Genomic DNA, 27,516 nt, shown 5'->3' with positions numbered 1-27,516 from the left:
TTGTAATAACTGGATGTTGTCCTTTGTGAGATCACAACTTAAGAATCACATCTTTTCCCCAGGTTCCAGGTTTTTGCTCATTTGGGGCCTTGTAATAACTGGATGTTGTCCTTTGTGAGATCACAACTTAAGAATCACATCTTTTCCCCAGATTCCAGGTTTTAAGGCATTTTGGGATAAGTTTTATAATTTTGTAGGAATTGCAGGTCAAGGCAGGATGTAAGCATTATGGGGCAGGTGGATTCTTTTGTGGACTTGATAAAAAAAAATTGTTTCTCAATTGAAGGCTTCTCTTACTAGGGGAAGCCTTGATTTAAGAAGATGTCACAAAGCAGAGAGGATGATGGGAAAGCTGCTGATGGTGATGGCAGATGCATTGGAACACAGGACCCTGGCTTCCCATTTTAGGCTTGTGAGGAACTGTTGCGGATTTTATAGTCCTGCCAACAAGAATTCTATTTGGAACATAGTCTTTTTACACAAAAATAATTTTTTAATCTGAAAGATCTCAGTGGAAAAGGCAAATCAAACAGTTAGCTTTAAAAGTGGAGTCATGGGGGCCTTGGATTTAGCTCAGTGCTTCCGGCGCCTGCCTCGCAAGTGCAAGGTTCCGAGTTCGATCTCCGGTATGAAAAAAAAAAAGTGGAGTCACAGTCTCATTTACCGTTGCAGTTCAGTCTCTCATTATTTTACCTGGTGGATGAATCCCATTCCAGCCTTGCCGTAGGTGCCTGCCTAGCGGGTGTGGAAGAATGCCTAGCGGGTGTGGAAGAATGCACACAACCTGTGATATTTCTGAGTGTGATTGTGATGAATTTAAATGGGTCCTAATAGAACATGTGCATATAAACAGCTGAAGAGTTAGGGCAGTTTTTTAACTTAAGGGTGAAGGCATTGACCACTATGGGATAATTAAAAATCGCACCTCTTTGGGAAAGCAGGAGCTAAGTTGCCAAGTGGCAGGGCATGGAGAAGCAATATTCTATACTCTAAATTGGGGGGGGGGCAATTTATATCTTTGTCACTTGGATCTGATACACTTTCGAGTCAATGAATCATCCCACCAGCGTCACAGAACTAAAGCAAATTTTGTTTCCTTTTTGCAGGCAGGGCTTTAGCCAATTGGATAATAAATCACTTTGCTTTTCCCAAGTCATAGTACAGGAAGGCCCAGTTAAATGGGCCTCTGAAAGATTCTGCCCTGTTTTAAGAGTACCAGCGGTGCTGTATTTCCTGTGTATCACTAGTGATTTGTCTTCAGTATTCAGAAGTTGAGGATGAATTCAGTTCTTGTAGCTCCCAGGACCTTGGCCAGGGTCTGCCTGTGTCTCCCAGTGGTGGTCCCAGACGCATGTCATATGCTCTTCTTCCTCCCCAGGAGCAGCCTTGTACACACTTAACTTTATGAAGAACGGTCAGGAGCATTTTCTCTTTTGAGTCACACAATAACAACATATTATGTATGCAGAGTACTAATTCCTGTTTGAAAGCAGAAACTAAGATTCAGTGAGGTCAAGTGATTTCCCCAAGGTTGTATTTCCAGTGAGCGGAATACTAGCAACTGGAGCTAGTTACTTTTTAAATGAATGCATGTTAGTCATGCAGAGTGATGGGTTTGTTTTGGCATGAGCTTACATGCACACAACATGTTCTGATCTTTCCACCCTGCTTCCCATTTTCCTTCTCACAAGTTATATTTAACCTAAGGACAATGCCCTTAGATACTGTGCCACCTCTTTCGAGTGCAGATAAAATAGGGCACTGTAAATGTACATTAAGATGCTTTGGGGAAATTTGTGTGTGAGAGAAGAATTTGAATTGATAATGTGGTTGGGTTCATTATTAAATCTAGTAAAAGGTCGAAACAGAGGAACGTGTAAAGAAGTATGCAGTTTGAAGCGGCACCTCTCAGATGTCACTGTAAAGGAACTCACATACCAGGTAGGGTGGCCAGTCCAGGACGGACAGGAAGTCCCTCCTGTTGTGTTCTGAGCATTCAGAGGACCCAGCCTGGATTCTGCAAGGGCATGGGTGAGAGACCCACATTCACTCAAGATGTCAAGCACCACCTGGCAGCTTTAGCCTGCGTATGATCTCCTGGTTTCAGCAGGTGCTGTTTGATGTCCTGTTGGAAGGGGTTCCTGAGAACTCTGCTGGAATAAACAAGACCAGTGATATGTGTGTAACGCTTTCTTTTAACTGAAAGGACATATGAACATTTGCAAAACAAGATTCTGTCAGCCTGATCATAACAAATCTGTTAGCAGTGCCCTTCTTCTAACACAGCGAAGGGTACCTTTTCAGGCCTCTGTTCACATAGTCACACTTGCTGGGGTTGTCTGAGGAGTCCCTAGAGTGTTTCCACGTGTGTTTATTTTTTAAGAGCTTGATTCATTTTTGCCAATTGCTTTACAGGATCCCTCAAACCAAAAATGCAGTGGGAGGAAAAAGACGGTGTCCTTCAGCAGCATGCCCTCGGAGAAGAAGATCAGCAGTGCCCATGACTGCATCAGCTTCATGCAGGCCGGCTGCGAGCTGAAGAAGGTGCGGCCCAACTCGCGCATCTACAACCGCTTCTTCACCCTGGACACCGACCTCCAGGCACTTCGCTGGGAGCCCTCCAAGAAAGACCAGGAGAAGGCCAAGCTGGACATTGCAGCCATCAAGGAGATCCGGCTAGGGAAGAACACAGAAACATTCAGGAACAATGGGCTCGCAGACCAGATCTGTGAGGACTGTGCCTTTTCCATACTCCACGGGGAAAACTACGAGTCTCTGGACCTGGTGGCCAACTCTGCAGACGTGGCTAACATCTGGGTGTCCGGGTTGCGGTACTTGGTGTCTCGTAGTAAGCAACCCCTGGATTTTATGGAGGGCAACCAGAACACCCCACGGTTCATGTGGTTGAAAACAATGTTTGAAGCCGCAGATGTTGATGGGAATGGGATTATGTTGGAAGACACTGCTGTTGAGTTAATAAAACAACTCAACCCTACCCTGAAGGAATCCAAGATCAGGTTAAAGTTTAAAGAAATCCAGAAGAGCAAAGAAAAATTAACCACCCGAGTGACCGAAGAGGAATTTTGTGAAGCTTATAGTGAACTTTGCACTCGGCCAGAAGTGTACTTCTTACTCGTGCAGATTTCGAAAAACAAAGAATATTTGGATGCCAATGACCTCATGCTGTTCTTAGAAGCGGAGCAAGGGGTCACCCACATCACTGAGGGTATGTGCTTGGACATCATTAGGAGGTTTGAGCTTTCAGAGGAAGGGCGTCAGAAGGGGTTTCTCACCATCGATGGCTTTACTCAGTACTTATTGTCACCAGAATGTGATATTTTTGATCCTGAGCAAAAGAAGGTTGCCCAAGATATGAGCCAGCCCTTATCTCACTACTACATCAATGCCTCCCATAACACCTACCTAATAGAAGACCAGTTCCGGGGCCCGGCCGATGTCAACGGCTATGTCAGAGCTTTGAAGATGGGCTGTCGGAGCATTGAACTGGATGTGAGCGATGGTCCAGATAGTGAGCCGATCCTTTGCAATCGAAATAACATGACCACACAGCTGTCCTTCCAGAGTGTCCTGGAGGTGGTAAATAAGTTTGCCTTCGTTGCTTCTGAGTACCCACTCATCCTCTGCCTAGGAAATCACTGCTCCCTGCCCCAGCAGAAGGTCATGGCCCAACAGATGGAGAAAGTCTTTGGTGATCAGCTCTACACAGAAGCCCCCTTGCCGTCTGACTCCTACCTCCCGTCACCAGAGAAGCTGAAAAGGATGATCATCGTGAAAGGAAAGAAGCTGCCTTCTGATTCTGACGCGCTGGAGGGAGAAGTCACAGATGAAGATGAAGAAGCTGAAATGTCTCGCAGGATGTCCGTGGAAGACAGCGGTGAGCAGAAACAGATTTGGCTCTGTCGAGAGCTGTCTGATTTGGTATCCATCTGTAAATCTGTCCAGCACAGGGATTTTGAACTGTCTATGAAAAACCAGAGCTATTGGGAAGTTTGTTCATTTAGTGAAACAGGGGCCAGCCGGATTGCAAATGAATACCCGGAGGATTTTGTGAATTACAATAAGAAGTTTTTATCAAGGATCTACCCAAGTGCCATGCGGATCGATTCCAGTAACCTGAACCCGCAGGACTTCTGGAATTGTGGCTGTCAGATTGTGGCCATGAATTTTCAGACACCGGGCCCAATGATGGACCTGCATACGGGCTGGTTCCTTCAGAACGGGGGCTGTGGCTATGTTCTGCGGCCATCTGTCATGCGCGATGAAGTTTCTTACTTCAGCGCCAACACAAAGGGCATTGTGCCTGGAGTGTCTCCTCTGGCCCTGCACGTCAAGATCATCAGTGGCCAGAATTTCCCAAAGCCCAAGGGAGCATGTGCCAAAGGGGATGTCATCGATCCCTACGTCTGTGTGGAGATACATGGGATCCCAGCGGACTGTGCCGAGCAGAGAACTAAGACTGTACAGCAAAACAGTGATAACCCTATTTTTGATGAAACTTTCGAGTTCCAAGTAAACCTTCCTGAGCTGGCCATGATCCGCTTTGTGGTTCTGGACGACGACTACATTGGGGATGAGTTTATAGGGCAGTACACCATCCCGTTTGAATGCCTGCAGCCCGGATACCGGCACGTCCCCCTGCGCTCCTTCGTGGGTGACATCATGGAGCACGTGACCCTGTTTGTCCACATAGCAATAACTAATCGGAGCGGTGGAGGGAAGGGGCAGAAGCGCAGCCTCTCAGTGAGAATGGGGAAGAAAGTCCGGGAGTACACCATGCTCAGGAACATCGGTCTCAAAACCATCGATGATGTCTTCAAGATAGCCGTTCATCCCTTGCGAGAAGCCATAGAGATGAGAGACAATATGCAGGTAGGAGAATGAGCCCACACTCCTCCTTCCCTTCTCATCCTGCCCTTCTCTCAGAAGGGGACACTGTGCTGTATTCACGACACCATTGGTAGGATGTGACCACAAATGTTGTGTCAACTACAGATTGCTGAAGTGTACCCAGTGGTGCCTGGGACACAGCAGATTCGTGCTTCTAATCATGAGCACAGTGGGTAGTTCGGCTTCACCTAAGCCAGTTAAAAGGAGAATCAACGTAGTAAAATGCTGCATGTACCTTAGGCATCCTTAGTGCACAGCAGAAGTGATATGTGCAGTGAGACAGAGCACTGTGAAGAGTGAAGACCTGTATGTGACATAAGATGTGTAGTCAAACACACTAATCGCAAGTGTATGTGTAAATGTTTGCAGATGTGAACATGGAGGATAATTTGAAGTCAGGACAAATGGTAATACCTGTTAAGTTTGTTTTTTAGTTGCTTAAATGTGTAATAATAAATTAGTATCCACAAGAACAAACAGAATTCAGCAATTAAATTTGCTGAAAATGATTTAGCCCTCTAAGAAATGCAGTTTAACTGAAAGAACATGGGCTCTGGTTACAACTGTGTCAGTGATCCAGCATCCTTTGGTTTAGTCTCTGATAACATCAGTTTTCTCCACATAAGGTAGGAGAAGTAGTTACACTTACACAACAGGGTCAGTATGCAAATTCGGGGAGAGCGTGTGAACACAGCCTGGCTCACCAAGGAGGAGTCCAGGGCTGGTGTCCTGCTACTCATGAGTGTGAATGATCAGCTGCTCATGCCTCTCACCCTGTCCAGGCCAGTTTTGCTGTCAGAGTGCAAAGCGAACACTACCTCATTCACGTGTTCCTTTAGCTAATGTGTTCTGTAATGGTCCTCAAAGACCTCTACATTCAAGACAGCAAATAAACTTGAGGAGGTTCAGTAATTTGTCAGATATTGCACTGAGTAAATAGCAGTGTTAAACTTTCTGTCTAGGAGGGCCTAACATCAAAGCATGGGGTGCAGAGCCACAAACCTATGACTTAGGGAAAACTTTTTTGTTATATCACTTTGACAGAGAAATACTGGAATAGGCTTAAAGTAGATTTTAAATAGCCCAAATTGTAGAGGACAGTCATGTACATAAATCAGAGTTGGAATGTAACTACTTGCTTTAAGGTGTGTTGACTTATCCACTATTTTAAAATAGGCTCCAAATATCAGCCTCTTCTGTGTGGCATTTTCTGATACCATTTTTGGACAGTTGTATATCCTTATATTAGTTAGTCATAATTTCAGTATATAACTTTATATAAGTACATTTTATATATTTCTATATGTTTCTTTAAATATGTCCTTTATATCTCTTACATATTTAGAAAATACATTAAGAAGAACTGGTTGTAAAGTTTTCCCAGGAAGTACTCATAATTTATATATCTTACCATGAAGTATTTTGGGCTAAGGATAATTTGGAGCCTAATCATTGGAAAAATGAATACAATCATTGTCATTAAATTAATGGGATGCTTGGTAGCTAGATACTATTCAGTTAATAAAATGGGAAGCAGTCATAATTCCCACTTAAGATGATTTCTTGGGCTGTAGTGTGGACAAATGCAGCTCTGCGTGAAGTGTATTTTCAGTGTATGTGCGTGTGTGTGTGTGTGTGTTTGTGTGTGTGTGTGTCGCCTCTGGGGGTGACAAGCACTGGCACCCGTGGCTGCTTCGGGCCCAGAGGGTGAGCAGCTGCACCAGGCTAGGGGCAGCGCCGAGGGGGACGTCTGCAGTGGCCTGGACGCTGCAGACCAGTGAGATGCGAGCTGCTCTGGGTCTGCTCCAGGCCCCACGGCCCGGCCTCCGCCCGCTCGGCTCCGGCTGTGTGCTTGAGGGTGAGGATGGAGTCCGTGTTGTGATGGCAAGCGCCCTCGGCCCGCGCCGGCCGCTGACCTTACTCTCTGCCCGCAGAGCGCCATCGTGTCTGTGAAGGAGCTGTGTGGGCTGCCGCCCATCGCCAGCCTGAAGCAGTGCCTGCTCACGCTGTCCTCGCGGCTTGTTGCCGCTGACAGCAGCCCCTCCGTTGTGCTGGCGATGAGAGACACCTTCCCATACCTGGAGCCCCTGGGCGCCGTTCCCGACGTGCAGAAGAGGATGCTGGCCGCTTATGACCTGGTAGGAGGGCCCCTCGGTGTGGACTGTGTGTGCACGGGGTCCCCAGTGGGGCCCACGTGTGGAGCAGCCACCTGTGAGCCTGGCCCACTCAGCTCCACGAGGGGTCCCGGGATCCACTGCATGTGGCAGAATTCGTCTTCATGGGGTACAAAGCTTTGCTCTTCCCCGTAAGAATCAAGGGAGCCCTTGTCCAGGGCAGTATTGGCAGCGTGTATAGGGAGCCAGGCCTTGTTCTCTGCGTCCCCATCTGTGGTATGGCCCTTCTACTCATGGCCTGTGCTTGCTGCCAAGGCTCCAGCTGTAACATCTGCATTCCAACTGTCTGGAACTTTGAGGAGGAGGACATGTCCTTTTGCTTTAGGCACATTTCTCTGAAGTAACATATAGGCTCTGCCTGTATCTCACCATCTGGAATTGACACATAGCCACACTTAGTTGCAAAGAAGGAATATGCCATTGCCAGAGGACACGTGTGTGAAGTTGTCACTTCTGGTACTCGAAGTGAGAGAGAATGGATGAGACAGGGCACAGTGTGCTTCAGAGGGGAACAGGCGACTTGCCCCTTCCGCCTTGAAAAACCATAAACATGTGAAGAACACTTAATCTTAGGATAGGTTTTTAGTTAGAGAAGTTAAAGAAGCATGGTAAGCCAGGAGCCAGGGTGTCGCCTGACCTTAGCAGCCCTGGAGCTGGGGCAGAAGGACTGCTGGAAGCTGGCCTCCCTCGGCCACATAGCGAGACCCCACCTCTAATAAAATTTAAAAGGAAGATATGAGTAAAAAACCCTTCCATCACATTGGCACATTGCTTTTTCTTTTGAAACCTGGTTCCTATGATCGAGAATTTAAGGAAAGTCTATCTACCTCTAGTGGGAAAACAAATGGCTAAGTATGTGCTTTTAGAGAAAAAGTTGACAGTATAGCTCAGAATATTTGTTAACTGTATCTGGATATTTCCTTTTAGGACTTATTCTAAGACAGCAGAGATGTGAATATTTATTTTTAACGTAACAGTATTGAATGTAACGCTCCATATATTCCTTTGAAATCACAGACAGCGGTAGAGGGATGTGTAATGACAGAGAAACCCTGCCATCCACTTGGTGCCAATGTCACGTGACAGACCCCAGGCATGAGAGGCAGGGACTGTGTTCTGTGTGCACCTGCACCGCGAGCCAGGCACCAGCGCCACCTGCTTCTGTGCAAGGAGAGGGAAGAATCAGCATCTCCCCTGTGCTTGCCAAACTCTTTACAATGACTCTGCCATTCTGAGAATAGCAGTGATGCTAAGAAAAAAAGACGAACGCAGCGTTAGAAACCACCCTCAAGGCGAGTGGGTAAAGTGTCCCTGTGCGGGTGCGGTGGGGGTCACCTCGGGCCTGAGTCTCTGTTTTCCCGAAATCGATGATTTCATCATGAAAGCGGGCATTAAAAGCTGTTTGGTGAATAGGTGTAATTTCCATCTAAGAGGTGAAATTAGGGTCCCAGTTGCCATAGAGACAGACAGCTGAAATCACTTCTTCCCTGGAGAGAGAGCGAAACCCACTGGGGGCGCGGTCTGCAGTGAGCACTGGGCTGGGCGTTTCCGGCTCACCCCACTGACAGCGCTTTGTCTTCTGTGTCTGTTAAAGCCAAGCCCGAGTGTGTGCCTTCTCCTCGTCTGTATTGTTACATGAGACGTGCAGTGCAATGTGGTTTTCCACAATTTAAAATAGGCTGCTGTGGGCAGCAGAAACCCTTCCGATGAGGCCTGGATTTGGAGTTGCCACGTACACGAGGCCTCACTCTGGTAAGGGGTGGAGGGTAACTGTCCCTGTGCCCAAGGACGGCAGCCCTGGAAGGGGACTCCACCTCCACATGTTAGGGCTGCCTGGTGCTTGGTGGTGTCATTAATGCTCGTGGTGAGTCCGTGTTAGCATTTACTGCAAAGGTTCTCCGAAGATCTTGCGAAGATCGAGACAGACAGATCCTGTCCCTTTCCTCAGTTCAGCAAGAGCCCTCATCATCAAGAAATTAACAGTTAACACCAAGTACTGTCGAGGCTACAGGAGAAGGGGACCTTTTGCACTGTTAGTGGGTGTAAACTGCTACACCCACTGTGGAGGCCAGAATGGAGATTCCTTGGAGCCCTAACACAAGAAACGCCATCCAACCCAGCTATTCCCCTCCTAGAGTTCAAAGTCATTGGATTACACCAATACACAATACCCATATTTATAGTAGTACAACTCATAATAGCCAGACCTTGGAAGTGGTCTATATGTCCATCTACAAAAAATGTGGTATTCACACACAGTGGAGCACCACTCTGCCCTAAAGAAGAATAAATTTGAGTCGTTCGCAGGCAGACTACAGGGGACAGCAGAGAAGTCAGTCATTGTCAGGGGCTCGGGACTGGGGTGGTGAGTAAGTAGGTGGGCACAGAGAGGCTGTGCAAGGGCCCTATGCAGTGTCATAGTGGGCATGTGTTTCATTACACACAGCATCGCACACTCACCAGAACTCCTGAGTCCACTCTAATGCACACTGGGACTTGGCTCACTGCTGCAGCGGTACTGTCTGATCGAGCATGGTGATTGCTGTCAGGAGTGGGCCGGTGGGGGACAGGGCATCTAAAACACTGACAATCTGTTATTAATGAGCTGGGTCGGGATGGATGGGCCCATTGCCTGGTGGTGGTGGGACAAGGATCCGCAGCACACAGGGCGGGCCACATGGATGGTGCTCCTGCCTGCTCAGGGTTCTCAGAAGTGAGGAAGCCCTGAAGAGACTGCACCCACCTGGAGAAAGTGCAGCCCCTGCACATGCAGACTGTTCAGGGTGGAAAAGGACTGAGGGCCTTTCCGAACAGGCAGGGCTGGGTGCCGCCAGGACCGGAGTGCAGACGCCACCTCGCTTGCATGGATTGAGAGGCCCCTGGCGAGCCTGAAGGTGCACAGCTCCAAAAGGGAGGGAAAAAGAGCATGCTCTTGAAAATATTGATCCTGGGTTTGTCTGTGCAGATCTTTATGAAAATGTGACTCATGCTAAGGACCCGATGTAGCTACTACTCAGTACCAAATACTTACTCAACTAATAGCCAGACATTCTTCCTGTCCTAAAACTCATTGTAACATGCGTGGTGCAACTTCTTTTCTGCCATAGCAAGCTGTGTTGGTACCAATTAATAGGAAGCCTGGTGTCTGTGAAGCAGAACAGGCCAGTTTTTGTGGTGTGGGGAGAGGACTGGGGCAGACTCAGTCATTCCACCACCCCACACAGCTCACATTTCCTATCTCAGCCTGGTTACTGGAATTTCAAAATTACCAAGTCTTTTGTGTCCAGACTTCTCTTTTTCTAGAAGCTTGAGGTTCAGCATCAGGTTGTTTAATTGGGCTCGCTCTGTTTTCCTAATATGTGTATTCGCTGCTATGAATTTCCCTCATAAGACTGCTTTCATTGTGTCCCATAGATTCTGATATGTGGTATTGTCATTGTCATTTAATTGGAGAAACTAATTTCTTCTTTAATTTCTTCTGTGAGCCATTGGTTATTCAGAAGTGTGTTGTTCAATTTCCATGTGTTTATGAAACTCTTGTGGTCTCTTTTGCTATTGATCTCCAATTTCATTGCACTATGGTCTGATAATATACAGGGGATAACTTCAATTCCTTTGCACTTCCTTAAACATGTTCTATGACTGAGTATGTGGTCTGTTTTGGAGAACAACCCATGTGCAGCTGAAAAGAATGTGTATTCTGATTTGGTGGGATGGAACACTCTGTAAACATGTTAAGTTCATTTGTTCAAGAGTTCAATTGATTTCTAGTATTTCATTACTTATTTTTCATCTAGTTGATCTATCTATTTGTTTCAGTGGGTTATTGAGGTCCCCCACTACTACTGTATTAGTGCATATATGACTTTTCATGTCCGTTAGTATTTGTTTTATATAGTTGGGTGGACTTGTGTTTGGTGCATAGATATTTATGATTGTCATCTCTTCCTGTTGGATTGTTCTTTTTCCAAGGATGTAATGTCCTTCTTTGTCTCTCTTAATCAGTGTTGATTTGAAATCCACTTGATCTGCAAAGAGGATAGATACTCCTGCTTTTTTTCGGGTTCCTGTTGCATGGAGTATTGTTTTCTACCCTTTAACTTTCAGGCTATGAGTTTCTTTTTGAATTAGTTTCTCATAAGCAGCATATTGTTGGATTTTGCTTCTTGCCCCATTCTGCCAGTCTGTTTCTTTTGATTGGTGAATTGAGACCATTAACAATGATGGTTATAACTGGTACATATTGATTTATCCTTGCCATGACTTTTTCTTTTCATTGGATTCTCCCCCTTTGCATTTCATTTCTTGTCATGCCCAATGGATTCATTCTGCAGGGCTTCCTGGGGTTGTGATCCTCATTTTCTTTTTCTAGGATATTGTCTAAAATTTTTTGGAGTGCTGGTTTGGTATTTGTGAAGTTCCTAAGGTGCTCTTTGTTATGAAAGTATCTTATTTCTCCATCAGTTTTGAAAGATAGTTTTTCAGGGTACATCAATCTGGGTTGGAGGCTGTTTTCTTTTAGGGCTTGGAATATGTCACCCAAGCTCTTCTTGCCTTGAGGGTTTGCGTTGAGAAGTCTGCTGTGATTCTGATGGGCTTTCCTTTGTATATGGTTTTTTTCTTTTCTCTAACTGCTCGTAGAACTTTGTTCTTCTGTTGGGTTTCTGGAATCTTAACAATTATATGCCTGTGTATAGATTTTTTTTGGTCAAGGCTATTTGGAGTCCTATATGCCTCACTTATCTTTATGTCAAGTTCTTTTCCCCTCCTTGGGAAGTTTCCTGGGATTACTTCTGTGAACAGGTTTTTTATGTCATCTGCACTCTCTCCTGTTTCTTTGTTGACACCGATCAGTCTTATGTCATTCTTCTTTGCATCGTCTAGCAGCTGCTGGATTGATTTCTCATGGTCCCTCACAATTTTGAAGCAATTTTTCTTTTCCTGGTCACTAATTGCAATCTTTTCTTCTATATCTGAAATTCTGCCCTCACATTGGCTCATTCTGCTGCATAGACTTTCAGTGGAGCTTTTAATCTCCTGGAAATCCATTTGTATCTGTTTTATGGCTTCCATTTGTTTCCTATGTTGGGATTCCATCTTGTTCCTCAGCTCCTCTATTTTTTTATCTGTGTCCTCTCTAGATTTTTTAATCATGTCTTGCACCATGGGCACAATCTCTGCTATTATCTGAGAAATTATTTCTAATTTCATTTTTTCCAGAACCTCTTTTGTTGCCAGTTCAGGAAGTCCAGGTGGTTGAGTATCAGGGTGTCCCATTTCATTTCCCTTTGGGGTTGCTGTAGGTGATCTGGAAGTCTAGTTTTGAGACTTGTTTACGTGTTTTCTCATTTTGATGGGGGCAGGGGGTGGGGTTGCAGCTCATCTCCTCTGCACTGGGAATGGTGGAACAGTGGCCTAGAAGCTCCTAACTCTGGGCTGGGAGTGGTGGAAAGGCAGCCCTGAAGCCCATTCCTCTGGGCTGGGAGCAGTGGAATCGTTTTTTTAAAACTTGTTTGACTCAGGTCTCTGAAAGAGCAAGTAGAACTTGCTCATCAGACATTCATTTTCTCTAGCAAAATCCTCATGGAAGTATGGAGAGACAAAGAGAGCCATTGTCTTCACTGTCAGGGCCAAGTAACTGTATACTGCAAATAAAAGCAAGAGTGTTTGTTTGGGACTAGTCTTAGCTCAGGGGTGGTTAAAAATGAGAGCTGGTGCTGCACGGCCGTGCAGGTCCTGAGAAGCCAGACCCATGTGGAAGCTGCTACCTGTCGCGGGCCCAGCTCGAGGAGAACCAAATAGACTTTTGACTGGTGTTGAGTGTGTTGTTGGAAGGAAAAACTGTGCCATTTTAATTGACAATAATTAGTCCATCAGTCAAAATCATGCTGTGTTAACTGCTAACTTTTCTGTAACTAACTGGCAGCAAACAGGTGAAATTCCTACTTCAGCAATAAAAGATAATTCTAAGTATGGTACCTTTGTTAATGAGGAAAAAATGCAAAATGGCCTCTCTCAAACTTTGAAGACAGAGGATAGAGTTACCTTTGGAGTGTTTGAAAGTAAATTCAGAGTAGAATATGAGCCTTTGGTTGCGTGCTCCTCTTGTTTAGATGTCTCTGGGAAAACTGCTTTAAGTCAAGCTGTATTGCAACTTGGAGGACTTACATTAAACAACTGGACAGAAGAATGTACTCACCTTGTTTTGGTATGAGTTAAAGTTACCATTAAAACAATGTGTGCACTCATTTGCGAATGTCTGATTGTAAAGCCAGAATATTTTACTGAATTTGTTAAAGCAGTTCAGTCCAAGAAACAGCCTCCACAAACTGAAAGTTTTTACCCACCTTTTGATGAACCAGCCATTGGAAGTAAAAATATTGATCCTAAAAATAGGATGACAGGAAAGAAAACAAATCTTCAAAGGGAAAACATTTGTATTTTTAAATTCCAAACAGCATAAGAAATTAAGTTCAGCAGTTGATTTTGGATGTAGAAAACCTAGGTTGATAACCAAACAGAATGAAGAAGATAGTTTTTTTTCAGCTCCTGGAACTTGTGTTGTTGACATAGGAATAACAAATACACAGATCTTAATTCCCGACTCCCAGAAAAAATGGATTCACTCAATTATGGATATACTCCAAAGGCAGGGTCTTAGACCTATTCCTGAAGCAGAAATTGGATTGGCAGTTATTTTCATGACTATGGAGAATTGTTGTGATCCTCAGGGCCAGCCCAGCACAGGATTAAAGGCAAAGACCCCAGGGCCAAGCCTTTCACAAGACTGGTCAGTTGGTGAAAAACTCATGTCAAGTGCTCCTGAGAACACTGCAACCTATGTAGCTGACACAGAATCAGACCAGGCACATGCATGTATGTACTCGAGTGAAAAGCCAAAAGAAATAAAAAGTCTCCAAAACGACAAAAATGAGGATCATCTTCACAAGAAATACCCATTATAAAAGAAGCCCCCAAAACAAGCTCCAATAATAATGTAGCATCAAATACTCTGGTTAGGACAAATATCCAAAACTATCAGCTTTCACCAACTAAATTCCCAAGTGTAAATAAAAGTAGAGATTGCGCTTCTCAGCAACAGACAAATACCATTAGAAGCTACTTTCACTCATCTCCTGAAAAAAGGGAAAGGGATGAAGAAAACCAAGACATGTCTTCATCCAAATCAGTGAGAATAGAAATGTCTTGTTCTCTTTTAGAACAAACACAACCTTCTATAACCTCACTATGGAAAAACAAAGAGCAAAATCTATCTCAGAATGAACCTATGGACACAAAATCAGAAAACTTATTTACAGATGATGAAGATTTAAAATCCAGTGTGAAAAACTCTGACAGTAAATCTGTTTCTACAGAAAGTCTAAGATCAAAAAAAAAGAAAAAAAATGATTTGGCTATAGAAGATGAACTATTGGAGCAGTTATTCAAGAACACAAGACCAGAGTTAGAAATTGAAGTGAAAGATGAAAAAAAGATGTCAACATTAGAAAAAAGCCAAGATTTGATATAGAAACAAATAACAATTTTGATGATGAAATAATACCAGAAAGTGACAAAATACCTCAAGAAAGTGAAGTTGGGAAGAAATGTGAGCTCAAGAAAGAATCACTGTGGTCAACTAAAGAAATATCTAATAATGATGAATTTCAGGACAGCAGTGAGATGCTTCCAAAAAAGTTGTTAATGACTGAATTTAGATAACTGGTGGTTAATAACTCCACTTACAGAAATCTGTGTGGGATAAATAATGATCATAGTCATCAATTAAAGAATTTCAAGAAATTCAAAAAGGTCACCTTTCCTGGAGCAGGTAAACTTCCGCACATCATTGGAGGATCAGATCTAATAGCTCATCATGCTCGAAAGAAGGCAGAATTAGAAGACTGTTTGAGACAGGAAATGGAGGTACAAAAGCAACATACAAAAGAAGAGTCTCTTGCTGATGATCTCTTTAGGTATAATCCTAATGTTAAAAGGAGAAGATAACCGAGAACTTTAAAAAGAAATTTTGAGCTGTCACCTGCCTCACAAGCACAAGGTCCCAAGTTTGATCCCTGGTACCAAAAAAGAAAAAAAGAAAGAAATTATGAAAACAAGCTTCCCAGCAAGCATTTACTTCAGGCTGAGATACATGAATACAGTGTATGGGAGAGATTTAAGTTTTTGTGGCTCAAATTTGTTAAATAAAAGGCACAAAACTCTAAAAAAAAAGTTAAAAAAAAAAGAATGAAAGCAGGGTACTGTAGGTGTTGCCCAGTGTTGGAGTGGAGAGTGGCCAGGTGTGATGTTTAATTTTAGAGGGACTTGGGGACCCCAGTGTCCCTGCTACAGCTTCTGGTCTGCTGGCCCCGTGGTCCCCGAGTTCAGGGATGCAGGGGGGATGTCGTATCCCCTCAGCCCCAAGCCTGCGGCTGGAGACCTGTGGCTGGTGTACAAAGCATAGCACAAAGTGGTGCCTGTGGGAAACGCTTTGTCATGGCAGTAGGACATTGTCACAGTTCATTTGCATGTGTTTAACTTTTTCGTCCTACGTTAGTGTTTTTAGGCATATAGGCTTGGTATTGTTTTCCAAACACATCTTTAGCCCCAGGCCTGAAGTCTCACTGTAGTTACATTTCCACAGCAGGTGGCAGGACACCGCCACCCCACCTTTTTGTCTCACTAGGTCATACAAGTAGCCCCAGCCCCTCCGATCCATTTTCCGTGCTTTCTCTCTCATCCCCACTAACGTCTTTAACTCACCAGTCAATGCTAGCAGATCTACTGATTTCTGTCTGGAAGGATTTCTCCCCCGTGGCCATGACCAAGGTTCTTAGTTATCTTCTTCTGCCTGGAGCCTTTATTATTTGGAGTCCCCTCCGCTTGTTCTCCACCTCTCTCTAATGGAACGATTGGAATTATTATCCAGTTTTTATTATTATTGAGGTATAGCTAACAAATAAGAATTCTGTATATTTGAGGCTTGGAATGGGACGTTTGGTGACACTGCTAATACATGGTGAGATGATGCCCCTACCTGCGCCCGCCTGGCCACAGCCCATCTCCTCTCACGTGCCATCCTCTGTCTGGTCCACTCCACTCCACCCGGGCTCCTTCCTGGCTTCTATCACTTTCCATCAGTCAAGTCCAGACTTCTGTCCCCGCTTCTCTCAAAAGCAAGCTTATTACCAAAACATTCATTTATGGACTTCACATAATGCATGTTTGGACAACACCTACCATAGGTAAAGAGTTCTCGTAGATGCTTTTCAGTGTGGAGATGAATAAACAGAGGAAACCACAGGTAGATATGGTGGAAAGTGTGATGCTCCTTGATTCAAGGGAAGAGTAGAATGAGGCAGGAACAGGTAAAGGAGCGCCTTCCCTCGCATGTCACTCTGGTCACGTGGTCAAGCTTTTCATTGAATGGACCTGTTTTGGACCCTTGTTCTGTGCCAGGCATCCTGTAAGTTGCTGGGGAAAGAAATGGCCAGAAGCCAGAAGCGCACTTTCCGTCCCCAAGGATGGGTGACCCTACAGGGAGGCAGGACCCCAGAGAAGTGAGGCACACTCTGCCCGGAGATGACCTGCACTGAGTCGGGACCCACCTTCCTGGGAGAGACTTCCTGGCTGCGTGTCCCACAGCCCTCCCCCTCCCAGCTGGAACCGAGCAGAATTTTACTTGCACATAATTTTGAAAGAAAAGTATAATCTGACCTTTAATTTTTTTCTTCAGATAGCTGTTTGTGCTCTTTGAAAGCTCTCACCTGCCTAATTTTTCCAAGTACAGTGAAGGATTTGCCTAATATATTTAATCCTTTTACCTATTTTAAATTACAGTGCAAACTTCTGAGCAGTTGGTGCTCTGAAATATCATCTAGAGGTGGAATTGTTACTGGGCACTGTGGCTGTGAAAAGTAAACCCAAAGCATTCCCCCAAGGTGACTTAGCATTAACATAAGAGTTAGAACTTCATTCTGGTAAGGGCAGCAGACTTTCCAAAGATAAAATGAAGTCAAAATCAATGTAGAGAACATGAATTGAGGATTACTGCTTTACTAACTGAGTTGTGATCTGGAGAGTCGCTGATTGTGCTGGCTCCAGGAGGAGTTCATTGCTACCAATGTAAGTTTTGGCTCAGGATGGGAAGCAGAGGAGTAGGGATGGCTGCATTCTTCAGGGTAGTTTTGCTTATTGAAATCAATTTGAATGGAAATTATGTAAATCAAAGGTAGTCTCCTTGCATGGATCTCTCATTGTGAGGTTTGTGTGGGACTTAATGTTAGCTTTTAGTTTTCATTTCAGAAAGTAGGTTGCTCTGTAGTAATGGAACCCAGAAAAACAACTGCCCACTGGCTCATACCCAACCCTAGCTGGTAATTTATAAACAAGATCTGGTGCTGAGTGCTTCCTAACTTCCTTCACTGTGGGAGTCAGTGCATTTTCTGTGTGACAGGTGACTGTCAGCATCTTGAGGGTGACAGAATTTTCCCTTGGTCCCAGGGCCCGAGGGACCCCGATATTAGAGTTGCATCACTAAGCTAGCATTCTGGGCTGGCTCCGTGATGCACTGTGATGGGTGTCCCTTCCACGTCCTCTGTGTGTCCTGAGGCCTCAGGTTCCTGTGACACTGTTAGGCAGAGGCAGGAAGGTCATGGTCCTGGCCTGAAAATTCAGGACAAGGCTTGTGGAGCTGGCCCCCAGACATCTTTACAAATGAGCTCAAACACAATGATAGCTGGATTAGTACCCGGAAGGAAGCTCCCCCGCCCCATCCCAGGCTCCTAGGGCAGTGAAGCTCAGCCGGTCCCAGCACCCAGAAGGAAGCTCCCCTGCTCATCCCAAGCTCCTAGGGCAGAGAAGGTGAGCCGCATAGGCGCCAGAAGCAACCCCCCCCACCCGTGGAAATGAGAAGACACATAAACAAGCCTCAAAAACAGACTTACCTACAGCAACCCCAAAGGGAAAGGAGATGGAACACTCTGATACTCAACCACCTGGACTCTCTGAACTGACAACAAAAGAGGATCTGGGAAAAATGAAATCAGAAATAATTACTCAGATAACAGCAAAGATTTTGCTCATGGTGCAAGACATGACTAATAAATCTAGAGAGGACACAGATAAAAAATTAGAGGATCTGAGGAACATAATGGAATCCCAGCATAGGAAACAAATGGAATCCATAAAACAGATACAAACAGATTTCCAAGAGATTAAAAACTCCATCGAAAGTCTGCACAGCAGAATGAACCAATGTGAGGATAGAATTTCACATATTGAAGATAAGATTGCAATTAGTGACCAGGAAAAGAAAAATTGCTTTAAATTTGTAAGGGAACATGAGAAATCAATCCAGCAGCTGCTAGACAATACAAAGAAGAATAACATCAGTCTGATTGGAGTCAATGAAGAAAGAGGAGAGAGTCCAGATGACATAAAAAAACTCTTCACAGAAGTGATGGCAGAAAACTTCCCAAGGAGGGGAAAAGAACTTGACGTACAAATAAGTGAGGCATATAGGACTCCAGCTAGCCTTAATCAAAAAAAATCTACACATAGGCATATAATAGTTAAGATTCCAGAAATCCAACAGAAGAACAAAATTCTACAAGCAGTGAGAGAAAAGAAACAAATCGCATACAAAGGAAAGCCCATCAGAATCACAGCAGACTTCTCAATGGAAACCCTCAAGGCAAGAAGAGCTTGGAGTGATGTATTTCAAGCCCTAAAGGAAAACAGACTCCAACCCAGATTGATGTGCTCTGCAAAACTATCTTTCAAAACTGATGGAAAAATAAGATACTTTCATGATAAAGAGCACCTCAGGAACTTCATGAATACCAAATCAGCACTCCAAAAAATTTTAGACAATACCCTAGGAAAAGACAATGAGGATCACAACCCCAGGAAACCCAGCATAATGAATCCATTGGGCGTGACAAATTAAATCCAAAGGGGGAGAACCCAACAAAAAGAAAAAGTCATGACAAGGCTTTTAAAACTTTTAACTCCATCTCCCTAATGAGTGAATAATTCAGTCTTATTATTGTACTGATTAGTATTTTTCTGATTCTAGAATTGCACACCTTTCCTTGTGCTACTGGCTACTTATCATCTTCTTGTGTCTACTTTTTAATTGGGTTGTCTCCTAATGAGCTGTAAGAATTCTTTATATATTCTGCTCATAGGTTATATGCATTGTAAATATGGTCTGTTTAAGGACTAATTTTCATTTTAATGATGTCATTTAAAGTTCTAAATTTTGGTGGAATCTCATTTATTTTTTTTTCTTTTATACATCATGTTTTTTTATATCCTAGGTAGTTCTTGCCTACCCTGAATTCATAAATATTTTCACTTGTAATTTCTTCTTAAAGTTTTATACTTTTAGGCTTTCTTATTTAGGTTCATAGATCCCTTCAAGTTATTTTCATGTATGGAAAAAAAGGGTTGAGGTTAATTTTTATATATGGATACCAGGTGTTCTAGTGCCATTTGCTGAAGACACTATCTCTTCCTCGGCTCTTGAATTGAGTTTATATTCTATAAAATGCTAATGTTAAATAATCTTTCAAAACTCAGGGGACCATATATGTGTGGTTCTATTTCTAGATTCTCTGTTTTATTCCAATGATCTATATGTCTTTCCTTACATCAACACTGCCTTGATTACTGTAGCTTTATAAGAAGTCTTAAAATTGGGTGCTAAAAGTCTTCCAACACTGTTTTTGTTTTTGTTTTTGGCTTTTCTAGGTCCTTTGTACTCCTACATAACTTTTAAATTTCAATATCTAGTTCTTCATTTATAGCAAGTATACACAGACCTGAATTTTTATATATACCTTGTGTTTTCTAATCCTGCTAAATTCAAGTATAAGTTCTAGGGGCTCCTAGAGATTTCTTAGTATTTTCTCTGTAGACGATCATTTCATCTACATATAAAGATTTTGCTTCTGCCGTGCCAATTCTATCCTAGTTGTGTCATTTTATTGCCAGACTACTTTGGTGGGGACTAGGTTTCAAAGTTTAATGGACAGATAAAGAGTAAGCATATCTGCCCTTGTTCCCCACCTTAAGGAGAAAGCATTGTATCTTCTCCATTTATATAAGGCATTCTCGCTGGAAGTATGGAGTACATGTCTTTAATCTGTTGAGAAGTTTCTGTTCTACTTCTAGGCTCCTGATAGCTTTTACCATGAACAGCTGTAGAATTTAGTCCAATAGTCTTTCTCCAACTAGTGACAGGATCATATAGCTTTCTCCTTTCCTCTGTTAAAATGATTACTTTTAGGGGTGGATCTTCCAGTGCTGAACCAACACTGCCATCCCTATAATAAAACCACTTTCTACATCCTGCCAGATCTGACTTCCAATAGTTTGTTTTGTTAAACAAATTTCTATCTATGTTCATACTTTTTTCTTCTATTATCTTTATCCAGTTTTAGGATTAGCACAATGTTGAGTTCCTAAAATGAGGGGAGAAGTGTTCCTTCTTTTTTCTGCTTTAAATGTTTGATATAATTTATCAGTTAAAATGTTTATGAGCCTGCTGTTGTCATATAGGTAGGTTTTCAAGCTAGGAATATACTTTCTTTAATAGGTGCTATTCAAATTTTATATTTCCTCCAGAGTCAGTTTCATTAATTTGTCTTCTAAGTTACTTCTTAGAAGTTGTCAAATTTATTTCAAAAAAGATTTTTGTAATATGCTTTCTATATCCTTTTAAATTCTGTAAAATCTGTGGTAATGTCTCCTAGATCTTAATATTGTAATTTTAAAAATGTATAACTGATATTGTGTAGCAGGAAGACAAGGTCTAAAAGAGCAGGGGAATTGGGAGGGGTAAGGGAAGGGAAAAAAGGGAAAGGAAAAAATATGAGAAGAGGAAAAAAATGGAAACAAGGTCTTTGCAAATAGGGAAGGGTGGAGGGGGTGAAGGGCGGGCAAGGGAAGGGGAAAAAAAAATAAGAACCAAGAGACTCATGTAATGATACAAGATCCCAATGATGACTGTAACTATTTTATACCTAAAATGTACCAATAAAGTTAATGGGGAAAAACCCAAACCAAAACAAAAACAATGATAGCTGGGTTAGCAGCCATTTCTAGTGAGTTTTTAGGATGCAGATGACAGCAGTTTGGGAAACAGAACAACTGGAGAAAGGAAGAGGTAAAATGACCCTTTATGCAGAAGCAGCTCCCTGCTGCAGGTCTGGTCACTCTTGAATGTGGAGACAGATGTCCTCTGGCCTGCTCTGTGCATGTTTCCTTGTCCCGCGCCACTGTAAGCCAGGCAGGGAGTGTGACTCAGGACCTGTCCCAGGATAGGGCTGCTTCCTTGCAAACCCCAGAGGCAGAGGACTTTCCTACAGCTTGCAAGTACTCTGGCTTCGTATTTGTTTTTGTTCATGGAAAGTTAAGTATCTCTACAGGGTGGATTGCTTAAAAGTAAATATGCCAACCTATTGATGATGCTTTTTTCTAAAATATTTGAGTGCTTTATTTATAATACAATATTTTAGGAACTCAAAAATTAAAGGAAGTGAGTCTTCACTGTAGTTAGCAAATACATATATGTAATAGCGATCTGACTTACAGATAGGTCAAGTTTAATACAACCCATTTTATTTTACACAGTCTGAATAGAGGAGCTACCACAGAACCAAAGAACTCAAAACCTGTGTTGTGATTAGAAAGACGGTGAGAGGTGGATGGACCATTTCAGGTCTAGGAGACAGGACGGAGCAGGTCTGGCCCACAGCTGTGTGCCGGCTACGTGTTCTCCTGGGACAGCTTCCCGGCGTGCCTGGCCCCTTCCTGGGAAAGCAGTGGATGTGAGCTAATGAGACTTCTTCCTAGGTTTCCCAAAGAGAGGGTTGCCAGTGATGTGTGGCAAGTTAAACTGGAGGGAGATGCAGTCAGGGTGGGGCTTTGTCCTCACAGTGTTCTGTTTGGGCACCGCTGCCTTGGTGAGGGTTGCTCACCATCTCGCCTAGGAGCTCCACTTGAGTGTTGCCATCACAGACCGTTTCTAAGCTTCCGCCTGCCTCTCAGGGGTGCCTGCTTCCAGTCTAGATCTCTTCGCCAGCTCTGTGGCTCTAGGCAAGTAAACTGTCAGCTCAGTTTTTTATCTATAAAATAGGTTTGTCCGTAACACATTGTCCTTATGTGACCTCTAAATAGAAAGTTTTGTAGATCTAGGAATTTTTATATAACTTAGGAGAAAATTACAAACTGTGGATGAATCCTAATAGGATGAAAGCTGTTTATTTCATTAGCGTTAAATAGTTACATTGACTCTGATAACCATGGGTGATAAACTCCTTATTGAGAAGACTTGGAAAGACAGTTATTTTTTTTCTGATGTGTTAGAGAGTTTATTTCATCTCTCAGGGAAGGTGTTACTGTCTCTTTCAGTGAGGTTTTCAGATGACTAATTTGATTTTAACTGACAACTTTGCACACCTCTACTTAGGCCATATCCAACATGTGAGACAAAGCTGAACTTCATCTGGGCAAGTCTTCTCTTCTTTTCGATACAGAGCCCGGGCAAGGGAGAGACCCATGAGAAGATGTCCTTGAGACAGATGGAAGCCAAGCTTTTTGTATTCTTACCACAGGCAGTGGAAGTAGGGGCCAGGCAGGGACATCGGAGCCCTGAGTCCACCACGACCAGGTTCAGTGGCTTGAGCCACCCCACCATTGTGCCTGAAGGTTCTGACCGCCCCCTGGGGACAACCAGAGGATATCTTTTCACCTTCAATCCCTGGCTTTTGCCCTTTATCATTCATTAGAGACTCAGGAAGGAGATGAAACTCATATTAACCATTTCCCCCATGAAAGTTTGAAATTGTATTGGAATTCTTGGTACATCTCAGCCATCCATCTTATTTTTCTTCTCTAGAAAGGTGACTGCAGAAAATAGAATAAAATCATCCTTCCAAATACAATGGAAACTGTTATTATAGAGAGGGTCAAATGTTCCTCAAGAAAAGTTCATATGAGCAATGATTTTAAGTTCCGAGAATACTAAGGATGAGGTGTTTAGGATGGAACTTGGGCTTGTACTGAAGGACTTCAGTTATCCCTGAGGAAACTCAAAGAGAAGCTCTTTTGTTTTGAAAGTTAAATCACACTTATCTCTTTGTGAAATGATCTATGAAACAATGGGAAAAAACAAATTTCTTATATTATGGAGTTAACAAAGATTTTCTTGGGGGCTTTCAAGGAAAATATAAATCACAGTTTTTTTGTGTGTTTTTATCCTGAATTTCTTTTAAGTCAGATAAGTAATAAAATTTTAATATTTATTTTCTATCAAGATAGCCCCATGGGAGACTTTATACTTACCTTTCAGTGTTCGGTTTTATTTATTTATTTATTTGGTACTGGGATCGATCTCAGGACCTTGCGCTTTTGAGGCAGGTGCTGTGCCACTGTGCTAAATCTCCAGCCCAGTTCTTGGTTTCAAAGGGAGCTGAAGTGTATAGATATTGCAGAACACGGGAGAAAAAAGTACGGGGGGCATGAGACAGAGGCCAGAGTGCGTAGCTGCAGGCTTGAGGGGCGATCAGTGAGCAGTGAGGTCTGCTGTGCATGTGTGGGTGGGTAGCAGACGGGGAGGAGAAGCAGGTGTCACAGATGCAGAAGAGGGAAGTGAGGCCTCTGCAGGCAGAGTGAGTGCTGCATCTGGGCCTCTGGGCTCACAGCTCACTGCAGAGGCGAGGACCTGGACAGCAGAGGTACGTAGTGAAGTACCATTGAAAACAGAAGATAGGGAGCTCTGAATAAACTAAAAACGAGAATGCTTTAGGAATTTGGAGGCGAGGTGGGGAGTGCAGAGGACACCGGAAACCAAGGGAGGCAGGTGTTGAAGTGCACAAGGAGGCCTGGTAGGGTTTGACCAGGAGCTGAGTGGAATGCATTTGAGTGGGGAGCAGGATTCAGTTGACCCCAGCAAGACGGACTCATGGTTGGTGGGAGGGTGGCCAGGGCATGGGGGACTCAAACTCTAGGATGGAAGAATTTGAACTCATTCAGTGAGCCAGGAAGGAAATGGCAAAGCCAGAATGAGTTGGCGCTGTGCTATTGGAAGATTTTTGGAAGGAGGGAGGTGGGAGGGTGAGAGCCCTGCCAAGCAGGAACTCAGACCTAAGCGGGGTGCAGTGCTTCCCCGGGGGTCTGCGGAGAGCTGGAAGACAGGAGATGCTCTTTATTTTCCCCTTTCTTGCTCTCTTTCATGTTTCATGCTTTGTGGGGCAGGATGGGGAAGAGGGAGGGAGGATGAAATGGAGTGGAAAATTCTTTAAAGGTGACACTTACCTGCCTCTGGAGAATGATTCGAATTTGGAAGGTGAAGATGGCCCAGGGGGAGAAGGACTTGATCTGGGAGTGTTAGGGGGCCTGGGGGTGGGGCTGGCAGGAGAGGGGCTGCTTTGGCAGCCAAAGAAAACTCTGGGCTTGGAGCTGGGGGGCCAGATGTGGGCGGGGCTGCAGCGACCCAGGGCCTGGGTGGCTCCAGGTGCCTGATCCAGCACTGTCCAAGGAGGGAGGATGAGGGGCGAGGCAGTCACTGGCCGGAGTGGAGTGGTACCTGCACCTGCTCTCCTGCTGACTGAATCAGTGTCCACCTCCCCACTCCACACTGGGACCCGGAGGGAATTCTGGGTAAGGACATGTGCGGTGCTGTTTGGTCAGGCTGGTTTGTGATCTCCATTGTCCTTTCAGGAGTCAGCACTAGAAAGGCTTGGTTTGTTTAGAGCAAGGTAATATAGGTGCTGCTTGCTTTACTACTTTGTGGACTCATGTAAGTTGAAATACTCTAGAAGGAATGATATCTGGCTCTGCTTCCCTTCTTTCCTTATCATGTCTTACTTACCATGTTGCAAACACACGGCCTTGATTTAACAAAGTGGCCAAGATCAACCCGCAAAGCTTCAGCTCTTTGTTATTTGTACAGATAAAATCAATGCAAATGAAAGAGCTCATGATTTTTCGTCATCCCTCAGTGCATGCAGTGCCGTGTCCTCCTGCCTGGGTGTGCCCTGACCACTGTGGAGACCAGGGGAATTCCCTGGTGCTCTAGGAACAGATGGAATTACCAAGGGGTGAAGATGGAGAAGGGGAAGAGTAGAGAAGCGAGGCCTTGGGCTTGGAGGACTCCCTACATGTGTGGATATGAAAAAGGGAAAGGGAAAAGTACAGTAGACAGAGAAAGAGCAAAACAGGAGAAGAAGCAGGCCAGGGAATTCAATGAGGAGGAAGGATCGATGTGTTCATTGTAGGGCTGGAGAGAATGAGTGAGGACCATGAAGACTGTGAGGACCAAGGATTGGCCAGGGAGCAGCTGATGTTCAGACCAGGAGTCAAGTCAGAGGCTCAGTGGCGTCCTGAGTAGATGGTGAGCTCAAAGCAGCGAGTGTGGGCTGAGCGTCAAGGAAGGAGAGATGACCAAAACCACTCGAAGGTCAATAGGATATTCTGTTACTGCTTTTGTTTGCCACCTTTAAGAGATGATGCATGCAGAAGAGTAGAAGCCAGGGGAGAGGCAGAACTTGTTGATGAAAGAAAGAGGTCATTAGGACTAGGTTCCCAAGAAATGCAGGGAGGGAGGGGATGAAAGTCCAAATGGAAGAGTTGGCTTGGGCTAACGTCCTCTCGGGTCTTTGCAGTGAGGCTTTGGGATTTTTAGATGCAGGAAGTGTATTCCTCTTGTGCTCTGTGCTGAGCAGGCAGATAAATAGTAAAATACTGTAAATAAACAGCCACACATCAACAGGTAAAAGCTTTTTACTGAAAAATAGTGTCGTTTTCTCTTCTAAGAGCAAAACCAAGAGAAATGACCAGCAGCTCAGTGCAGATGTTATCAAAGGAAATTATCCACCATCTTGATGGACATAAATCTGGTTGAGACGGATTGGTTATGTGCATATCCTCAATTCTGTTCCAACCAGCTGGACCAGGTCACTTTGCAGCTCTTCATTTGGGACTTTGATGGTGGCTTGTGCATGCAGCCCCTGCATCTGTTCTCATGGGCCATGGTGAGGCCAGACAAGATCAGAGAGGTAGCATTTTACCATGGACATAGGCTGGATGCCAGAAACTGGATTCTAATTCCAGCTTGATCACTAATTCTTCTTCACTGGACAGGAATTTTTAATCTCTCTTAGTTTCTTTTTCAACAAATTGAAAAGTGATTATGACAACTAAGATTCTTTAGCCTTAAAATCTAGATTTTAAAAATGTGTTAATAGGATTTCCATTCTTATAATACCTGTAATAACTAACTCATATAAAGAAAACTTCATTTTGTCCATGGTTTTAGGGGGTCCAGTCCATGATCTGGTTGGACCCATTGATCATGGTGGGTATTGGATGGTGATGGGAGGGAGAAAATGGCAGATCAAACTGTTGCCCTCGTGGCAGGAAGTAGACAAGAGGAAGAGGAGTGGCAGGGTCCCACTCTGCCCTTCAGGGGCGTAAAGACTAAAGACCCTCTCTTCAGGGCTTTGGCACTTCCCTGAGGATCAAGCCTTATGAGCTAGTCTGGGGGACATTTAGGATCCAAATTAGAGCTACAGTCTATTTTGTTTTAGGCCACACTCACAGAATCTGTCCATTCTCTGTAAATGTTTCTCTTGCCTGAACTTCATGAAAACATTTTGTCTGCAACTTAACTAACTGTAATATCTGATAACTTTTGAAGAAAATTCAATTGATGTTGCATATGTGGGTGTAGAAAAAGACTATCAGATTGCCCTCCTGTTTAATTTTCCTCTGGCTTTAAGTTTATTTTTCACCTGGAAGCTGCCATGACTCAGGCTGCTGCTGGCCATTTGATAAAGTTTTGTTCACAAGTTTTCACTTCCTCTTGGGAATTGAGAGTTAATGCAGCTCAGAGGTGTCTCTCAGTGTAGATGTTCATGGTATCTAGTTGCATTTTTTTTTATTGGTACATTTTAGGTATACAATATAATGACATTCATCATTGGAAATTTGCACCTTTACATAATCTCTCTTGGTTCTTATTTTTCCCCATCCCCCTGCCCTCTCTTCAACCCCTCCACCCCTCCCTATTTACAAAGACTTTGTTACCATTTTTTCATTTTCTCATATTAATTCCATTCCCTTCTATCCTTTTCCCTACCCTCCCACTTTCCATTCCCCTTTGCCCCTTTTCTTCCTATTTCACATTATCTATTATACCTTTTAGTCCTTGTTTACACTTTCAGTTTCTCACACTAGAGAAACTATTCGGTATTTACACATGTGTGTCCTATTTATTTCACTTAAGAGTATCACCTCAATGTGCATCCATTTAGCTATAAATGTCTCTAATTTTTCATTTTTTATGGCTGAGTAGTACTCCATTTTATAAAAAAAACACATTTTCTTTCTATCCATTCTCCAGCTGATGGGCATTTGGGCTGTT

The 27,516-nt window shown here is 43.7% G+C and overlaps 1 protein-coding gene and 1 pseudogene across 5 annotated transcripts in view; both read left to right on the top strand.

The window, feature by feature from the left end:
* Plcl1 (phospholipase C like 1 (inactive)) overlaps window positions 1-27,516 on the top strand; it is a 282,823-nt gene that overhangs the window by 207,471 nt on the left and 47,836 nt on the right. For all 5 annotated transcript variants that reach the window (XM_004871690.4, XM_004871686.3, XM_021249791.2 and 2 more), the window contains exons 2-3: window positions 2,416-4,890; window positions 6,843-7,046. In XM_004871690.4, coding sequence (XP_004871747.2) covers window positions 2,470-4,890; window positions 6,843-7,046 — 2,625 coding nt within the window. In that variant the 5' untranslated portion in view covers window positions 2,416-2,469. The remainder of the gene's footprint in view (window positions 1-2,415; window positions 4,891-6,842; window positions 7,047-27,516) is intronic.
* On the top strand, window positions 7,058-19,220 carry LOC101700665 (nibrin pseudogene; annotated as a pseudogene).

This window comes from Heterocephalus glaber, unplaced genomic scaffold, assembly GCF_053883595.1.
Source record: "Heterocephalus glaber isolate CG9 unplaced genomic scaffold, H.glaber_assembly_v1.0 deba00001743, whole genome shotgun sequence".
NCBI classification, from domain to species: Eukaryota; Metazoa; Chordata; class Mammalia; order Rodentia; family Bathyergidae; genus Heterocephalus; species Heterocephalus glaber.
The sequence above is the reverse complement of the archived record's forward strand: the minus strand, read 5'-3'. Positions and strand labels throughout refer to the sequence as shown.